The sequence below is a fragment of the Hyperolius riggenbachi genome, chromosome 3 (assembly GCF_040937935.1).
Source record: "Hyperolius riggenbachi isolate aHypRig1 chromosome 3, aHypRig1.pri, whole genome shotgun sequence".
NCBI classification, from domain to species: domain Eukaryota; kingdom Metazoa; phylum Chordata; class Amphibia; order Anura; family Hyperoliidae; genus Hyperolius; species Hyperolius riggenbachi.
The window spans coordinates 215368232-215377161 of NC_090648.1; the positions used below are offsets into that span (position 1 = coordinate 215368232).

The 8930-nt window shown below is 45.7% G+C and overlaps 1 protein-coding gene across 2 annotated transcripts in view; it reads right to left on the reverse strand.

The window, feature by feature from the left end:
- SNUPN (snurportin 1) overlaps positions 1 to 6476 on the reverse strand; it is a 32360-nt gene extending 25884 nt beyond the window's left edge. The window contains exons 1-2 of one of the 2 annotated variants that reach the window (XM_068272573.1): positions 6258 to 6476; positions 1184 to 1349 (exon numbers count right to left, since the gene is read on the reverse strand). In XM_068272573.1, coding sequence (XP_068128674.1) covers positions 1184 to 1341 — 158 coding nt within the window. In that variant the 5' untranslated portion in view covers positions 1342 to 1349; positions 6258 to 6476. Of the gene's footprint in view, positions 1 to 1183; positions 1350 to 5242; positions 5370 to 6257 lie in introns of those variants that run through there. The other variant, XM_068272571.1, reaches the window with a different exon arrangement.
- Positions 6477 to 8930: the final 2454 nt, after the last annotated feature.

Sequence of the window (8930 nt, forward strand, 5' to 3'; positions counted from 1 at the left end):
AGTGAAGCTGCAGCTCTCGCGGGATCGCAGAGGGGTAAATATTTCCGGCGGTGATCGGGGGCTTAGTTAAGTGCGGCGGGGCTTGGGGGACATGGTTAGCTAGCGAAGTGCTAGCTAAAACATAAAAAACATTTTATTTTAAAAAATCCTCCCGCGGATGCAGCGTCTGAAACTGCATACCGCCAGGGAGGTTAAAGGACAGGTCCGAGCTAAAAAAAACAAAAAGGGATCTACTAACCTGGGGCTTCCTCCAGCCATTGGCTTCCTGTCTGTCCCTCGCCGCAGCTCCAGCTTGCCAGGATCTCCTCCGTTGCAGATGCCGACCTGGCATAAAGCGCAATATAAAGGTCATGTTGTCCATATCCCTCTCACTTCAGTTGTCCTTTAAGATATGCTTATAGAAGGGGACAGGACAGGAAAGACACCTAGTAGCATGGTGGAGATTAGTGGTGGCACCCACTGGTGATCCGGTGTGGCAGGCTGTGCAAATCACAAGGTGGCTGAACAGAGTTACAAACACCTCGGCACATAAAACAGTTTAGATTTATGTATTTAGCTTTCATCTGTAATAGCCAAGGATGGTACTCAATTGTTTTGAAAGTATGTAGAATAAAATATTGCACATAAACTGGACATCTTCAAACAGCGTGAGCAGCAGTGCAGTTGAAGGCATAACACAGGAAGCTGCAATGGTAAGAGACATTGACATGCAGACTCCTTTGAGTAAAATATCTCCAGTAGTTGAGAAGGAAATTATACAACAAAAAGGCGGAGGAACACAATGGGCTTGATTCACAAAAGAGTGCTAACTGTTAGCATGGCCGTTTTCGCATTGTGTGCAATCGTGATTTTTTGCGTGAAATGATAACGATTTTCACGCGCAAATGCGCATTTTTGCGCGAAATCGATATTGTTTTAGTGCAAAAATTCACATTTGCGCGCGAAAATTCACGATCACGCGCAATATGAAAATTCACGTGAAAATGGCCGTGCTAACAGTTAGCACTCTTGTGAATCAAGCCCAATATCTGGTTCAAAATGTAGTAAATGTTAAGAACCACTAAAAAGTCTGCCTCCAACACTACAGACATTTTTACAGCTTGACAGTGGTACTACAGGACCAATGTATTGGTACTACAGGAACAATGTATTGCTAATGTATCAATCAAGAATAAACTCTTACGCTTTTTGAAGCTCTAAAAGTTTCCTCCTGCGCTCACTCTGTTCCAGAGAGCTGTACTTGCCCTTGTATTGTGCCAATCGTGGGTGGGGAGCAGAAGTACTGTTCAACTGTGAGGAAACTGTGAAGCTTCCGGCAAGTGCTTCTGTAAGGGAATCCATGCTGAAGGCTAGGGGAAATAAAAAAAATTTAGACAAACAATGTGTCCTTGTAATAATAGAAAATAATAAACTAATCAGATCTATTATATAGGTACTAAATATCCTACCAAATAAAAGGCAAGTGTCCCTGCGTCCCATGTCCGTGTGTCAGTGCTTTTTCGTTCTGTGCATGTGCAGGGACGCAGAGACACTGCCGAGAGCTGGGGGGAATGATATGCAGCAGAAGAGGACAGGTCCAGAAGGAGGCGGGCCTGTGCGCCTCGTCATGCGCGGGCGGGTGCGCACGCTGCGTGCGTGGGTAATTAAAGGGTTAAAGGGGGAGAGAGCAGGGGGGGGGGTCACAGCCACAGCCTTGTGCCTGTTTTTTGAACAGGCCTTAAGCCTAGTAAAAATATAATACACCAAAATTCATCTAAAAAGCTTCTTAAACTAAGAGGCATAAAGAGGCTGCCATCTTCATACCCTTATAAACAATGCCTGTTGCCTGGCTGTCATTCTGAGCTCAAAGAAATCATCAGGCAAAAACAGCCTCCCCACGATCTACTTACCAGGAGCTTACTACTGCGACCAGCAATCCCAGTGCAGCCACAGTGATTCCACCAACCCAATACCCAGCTACAAGGGGGATACAACAACAAGCCAGGGATTGGGCTGGAGGAACCACTCTGGCCACGCTGGGATTGCTGGAGGTCCCACACAAGAGATCAGTGGAATCACTGTCCCAGGTAGCTCTGAGTTTTACCAGCCATAGGCGAGACCTCTTCTGCTACCTATCATATGCATGGCAAGTCCCTGGTGGTCTAGTGGGCTTAACTGTCGTCTGGCTGGCCCAAGGATGGGGTGGGTGATGGCACTGCTGTCCCCTCCAATGACAGGCGAGGTTGGCAGTAGGTGTGATAGGTGAAGATGCAGCGCTGCTATTCCCTTTGGATAGAGTCTGTCTGGCAGGTGAGGGTGGTGGTGACAAGAAACCTTGCCACAGGCTCCCTGTCTCCTCTCTATTCACTGCGTCCTCTCTCATTAACACAGGCTCAGAAGCCATGGTGCGCCCCCACCCCCCTCAACTGCAGGGGCTGCTCCCCTGTAATTACGCCACTGACACACACACAAACACACGCACACACGCACACTGTAGACACACACAACACCACACACCCCCAGAGTAAGTTAGACTCCTCCCCCCACATACAGAAGTTACACCCCTTCCCCCCCACACACACAGCAAGTTACACCCCTATCCACAGAGTATCTTATTAAGTGTCGTACCCCCCACCACACACAGTAAATAGCACCCCTTCACCCCCCCCCTCCACACACACACACACAATAGGTTACACAGACCCCATATAGAAATTAGCACCCTTCAACCCCTTCACCCTCCCCCCCCAAAAAAAGTTACACAGACATATACCCCACACAGTGACAGTAAATGGCACCTCTTCGCGCGTGCGCGCCCCCCCCCCCCCCCCCCACACACACTGTACACCCACACTGTACACACTAAGTACATCGCTTAAACCCCCCCCTTCCCCCACGAACACACGCAGAGTTCATAAATTAAAAACTTAAGGGGAAACACAGATTCTCACCAGCCGCTCTGTCTTTACTATAGTTCCGGCGGCGCTGCAGCAGAACACGGAAGTCGGCTACTCACTGCTGTAGCACAGTGGCCCGGCTTGTGTTCTGTTGCCATGGCAACAGTGACGCTCGGCGGCGCCTGGTCGGAACTAGGGTGAGCAGCGGTGGGAACAGTGTGTGTGGGCATGGTGGAGGTGCTGGATCAGACAGGGGGAAATGAAATGGGGGCCGGGCTTCTGCAAATTAAAAACAGCCAGGACCGCCGGGCCCCCCTGGCTACGAACTGCTACGGGCCCCATAGCAACGATATGGTTGCTATAGCAATTTCTATGCCAGTGACAACAGGCTGCCTCATCCTCCCTTATCTGGAAGTAATAAATCACTGTAATTTGAGCTGACACCTGTCTCATCTGTGCCTGTGCATTCAGAGGCTATATGTAAACACAGAACCCGAGGTGGCTTGTAAGAATGCTATTAGCACACAGACGCTGGGTCTGCATATAATGCCCAGCCTCTGTTGCTATACAGTCCCCCCCCCCCCCCCCCCAGGCCCCCATAAATCAAACGCCGTGCTAGCGACACACAACGTGTCGCTAGCAGGCTGTTTACATCTGCCCTATCACTCTCGCCGCTCCCCCGCCTCCTCTAGGTTGCCGCTCCCTGCCTGCATCCCTTCCCTCCAATCAGCGGGGAGGGAAGGGACGCGGGCGGGGAGCGGCAACATAGAGGAGGTGGGGAGAGGCAAGACTGACAGTACAGCTGTAAACAGCCTGCTGGCGACACACTGTGTTTCTCTAGCACGGCGTTTGATTTATGGGGGCACAGCAGAGCACAAGGGGGGGGGCACTGTATAGCAACAGAGGCTGGGCATTATATGCAGACCTAGCGTGTGTGTGCTAATAGCATTCTTACAAGCCACCTCGGGTTCTCTTCAACTCTGTATGTGCTCCCAGCAAACCAGGAAGTAACAGTTCTGCAACATCTCTGAGGAGATCTGTAAACAGTAACAAATAAATGTTCTGTGAAGGATATTATGCTGTTGCTTCTCCTTTAGAGCAGAGGGGAAGTCCTAGGTTTAGGTCCACTTTAAGAGGCTCTGCCTGGGTTCATATATCGGCTCTTCCTGTTCAATAAGCCAGCTGCCCGTTCAGTAAGTAGACCTTGGGCAAGACTCCCTAACACCGCTACTGCCTACGGAGTATGCCCTAGTGGCGCTTTGAGTCCACCATATAAATGTTCTGTGTCTTGTCTAGATCATTTAGATGTGATAAGAAATAAAGTTATTGGTGAATGACAGGAAGGATCATGAAATGTGAAAATTGCTCTGTTTTTAAGGGTAAAAACCCTTAGCGGTGATGTGGTTAAAAAGTGAACCAAGCCCAATTTTTAGCATTCTAGGGCATCTCATTAGTACATTTACAATTAATGCCAATGAAGTACTTCATTCCTAAAAAAAAAAACCCTTAAATTGTACATCGTCTGTTTATATTTAAAAGTTTAGCAGAGGCTTTTTACCCAACTTCCATGGCCTGCCCAACCAGACATTTCAGGAAGGTAAGGACTGATGTAATTACTTTATTACACACACACAAACAAAAGCTTTCATCAGGGAGGGGAAAAAGGGATATAGGACACCCTGCTTCAAAGACTTTAGAGAAGTCACAGATGCTATCGTCACACCTTGCCCTGGATAAATAGTGAGCAGCTAGAAGGGGAGGGGGGACTATGGCAGCTCCTATAGCTATTAGAAACCAGGAAAAAAAATGTGGTGCTTGGTTCCCTCCCGTCATTCCTCAGCACTTTGTCACATCAAATGAGGTTTCACAACTAGAATACCTCAACAACCTGTTGCCAGTTGCAAACCGGTACAGGACACAAACTCACAGGAGGCCACCAACAAATAAATAAATAAATATGAAAATGGAATCAAGTACTGACCACCGAATAAGCCAACAACGTTTATTAAACAGTTAAAAGGGTTCAGGTAGTGAACCCTCACATTGTGGGTCCCTGCACACGGCACCCTTTTTAAACGACATTGTAAAGAATGGAATATCGTACAGTGGCCATCAGTAAAAGCAGGACGTTTTGACTCAGGATTATACCATTCATTTGCTAACTCCAAAACGTTTTTAAAGTTAGCCAATAAATGGTTTCACAATGATTCAAAACTTCCTGGTTGTTCCCTATGCACGTGCAAGATGCTTCTGGCAGAAGAGAGACTTTCCCACTTTCCAACCCATCCGGTTTCATTCTTCCGGCGTCATTAGAAGATGGAGAGTGAGCTGCAGTAGTAGGGAATACATAGAAATAATATCATTACCTGCTAGTGTCCTGTCTCCGTGTCACCAGTCCCATGTAGTGATTCAAAGCAAAAGCATAATTTCATTGGCTAGGGGCCCTCATCTGACCCACGCCCCAGCAGCCCCAATTCTAAGCAATGCCTCCTGGGGATTGTAGTACCAAGGACATCCTCTGCTTTAATTGTTTATTGGCTGGGGGCTGTCACCTGATTCATGCACCAGCTGCCTCACTCTGCTGAAATGCCTAATGGGAAGTGTAGTCTGCAGTACTAAAGTAGTCACAGCTGATAGCCAAGGCAACATAGATGCCGCAGGTCGGATACAGATGCCACAATAATATAGCGATCATCTGCGCCCTTCCACGCTATACCGCACTAGTTATTAAATATAACGTGCAAGCGTCATAAATAGATACACATCATATAAACCTAATATTTAACAATAAACACAACATATAAAATGTATACAATATAAATACATCATATAAAAAAGTATATGATTACTGTCAATAAAATAATATTTATAGATCTTATTCATTGTCAGTATTCAATAATACAAAACGTGTTTTACGTATTCTGAAGCGAATTTGTAGTCCTTTTAGTGCCATCTAGTGGCCAAAATTCATAATACAAATTCATCATCAAAAAATAATAAACTTAGAATAGTTCAGACTAAATTAAGAGTTGACGGGAAAATAGGTTAAACTAAAATCAACATTGAGTCCCCATGGGCACATGGTGTTAAAACTGTAAATCCATCTAGTCTTTAGTATGAGTAATTCTCTAGACTACAAGGGAAACCATATATTAATAAATATGAAAAGCGGGTGACTACTATACCGGGTATACCCCAAGAAAAGCTAAAGATAAGGGGTGGGGGCACTAGATCACTAGGGAAAGCTTTAAGAAAGAGGGGTGCTATTATAATGAAAGCCCTGTGTAGCCACCTCTTATAGGCCCATATCCAATTAACTCTTATTTCATCCTTTAATTAACATTTTATTAACAAAATAACTTTTTAGCAAGTCCTAACTACAGTAGAACTTTATATTTTAAAACAATAATGGGTCAAAACAGTGTAGTGTCCTCTGTGATGGTCCGTTGTGGTCCGGTTGGTGCCCAGGGCAGATGCGTTTCAAGCATAGCATCCGCTCTTCTTGAAAAATCACAGACAGCCCAAAGGTGCAGTCCGCTTACTGCAATGGATCCAACAGATCCATTGATGACTGACAAGTTTGAACAGATCCTATCCATTCACTTTCACTTTTCCAATGTGGTAAAATGGACCAAAAAATGTCAGTTTTCTGCTGTAGCCTGACAGTTGGTACAGTAGATGTTATCAACCCTTCCCATTAGCCTAACTGCCTCACAGACTTCAGTTTAGGCTGCTTTCACACTGTACACTGAAAAACTCACGTGTTTCAAAGTGAATCTGAACCGGGTAAAATTATTTAAAGTAAACACATGATGTACTTGCAAATGATTATAACATACCGGTACTTACTTGCCGTCAGTTCCTCTCAGAGGCTTACCATTTTCTTCTGAAAAGTCTTAGGGCCCTTTTATGCTATTGCTGTTGCTGTCAGTTATTACTAAAAGGACAACTGATGAGCAAGGTAATGTCCATGTTTCCCTATGGCTCAAAAGGGCGATATTAGAGTTTAACGGATTACTGACCCGGAAGCTAATACAGGGAGAATTTCACCGATCACGGTGGACAAACAGGATACAGGCGAGGAGAAAGAGGCTCAGGGGCAAACCCAGGATTTTCAAGGGGGGGATTCCTGAAGGGTCTCCCTCAGCCACGCACAACACAGTATAATAATATGGTAGGACATCATGCTGGGTACACATAATGCAATTTGGATACAGATAATAATGAGGACAGCCGACATTAGTAATGAAGAGGAAGGTGAAGCATTCACATAGCAGGGCACAGGGCTGTGCTTATACCTGACTCTCAAGTTCCCCAGAGCTGCTCCATGCTCTGTACACACACTGCTGCTTCATCCAAAGTCAACTGTAGCAGGGAAATGGGACAGTGCTGTGAGCTGCAGGATGCCTGCAGATATTCTGGTGTCTCAACTTGTGCCTGTGCCCAGACACTGCACTGGCCTCGCTCTGAGGGGGGATTCTGGGCAGCTGTAATCCCCCCCTGCGTTTGCCTATGAGGTTTGCGTTAAATGATCAGTTGTTCCGCAGCAGTGCATTGTGAAAAAGCTTTCAGTTTAAACGCATATAATGTGAACATCATTTTGACGTTGCATGTATATAAGCTAACTTCCTGATTTTACTGATACTCTACCTCCGCTACCTACAGTGGAAAGCTGTGGGTTAGAAGCAGCAAATTGTAAATCTGACCACTAGGTGGCAATTCAAATGCATTTTCTAATGAAATTACAGTATTGACATTTTTGGCTAAAGGGATTCAGGCTCTATTCAATTCAAGATGACTGCTTCCATTTGAAGAAGATCTGAACCACCTAACCAAATGTGACTACTGTTAAGGCTGTTTACACAAAGGAAATAAAAAAAGAGAAAGGGCGCTCAGAGACTCTCGTAGTCAATAATGTGGTATCCCATCCAGGACAGGTCTCACCTGGAGCCAGTGCGGCTGTCAAAAGTGCCCAGCTGATATTTGCGTGTGTCCCCCTTGCATTCAACCGGGGACCAGGCTTTCCGGGTGTATCCTAACGCAGTAAATATGGGCTATATAATATAGGTTTCTACTGGGCAAAATCTGGGTGTATCCTAAGGTAAATGTGGGCTGCATGATATGGGTATCTAATGTACAGAATCTGTGTATATCCTAATGGGGTAAATGTGGGCTGAATAATGAATAACTTATCAGTATCTTTTGAGATGGGAGAAAACCAGAGTGCCCAGAGAAAAAACATGCAAACATGGGAAAACCATATAAACACCATGCAGATATGATCCTGGCCAGATTGGAACTGGTGTCCCCAGCACTGCAGGGTTAGAATTTTACCTACTACATAACTGCGTCACCCACAGTAAATATGTACTAAAAGTCTACATGTTGAAGTTTATAATTAAATCTGCTGTGTATGATTATATATGCTGTGATGTATGAAAACATATAAAAAGAAAGCCTGGTCAGGTTTTGCTTACTGGTATGCAAGGCTGGACCGAGGCAGAGGAGAGAGAGGATCCAGCTTCAGGGTGCAGTGTAGGAGGGGGCGCACAACTCACTCAGCTATCATTCCCCTACTGTGCTTGAAGCAGAGCGAAATAGAAGATACATGGCTGTGATTTCAAACCAGTTAACTAGAGATTAAGGTGTTTTGTGTGTGTGTGTGTGTGTGTGTGTGTGTGTGTGTGTGTGTGTGTGTGTGTGTGTGTGTTTTGTGTGTAGCAATCGGTGTGTGACGGCCAGGTGGAGTGGGAGGGATGGAGGGGAGCACTTTGGTGTCTCAGCCTTGGGTGCTGGAAGACCTTGTCCCGGCTCTTCTGGTATGCTTGCTTTTATTTGCAATACAGGACACTGGAGCAGAATAGGGGGAAAAAGCAACATACACATCTTCAATTACAGTTGTCACAAGGAGCCAGAATCAAGCCCTCAGTTGACAGTCCAGAGCCTGATGCTGTACAAACAATCGAAAGAATCGCACACCTATAGTAGAGCAGTGCTGGTGCTGGAAGGGCCGTAGCAGTGATAATCCAACAGTCAAAAGAGGGATCCGCACAA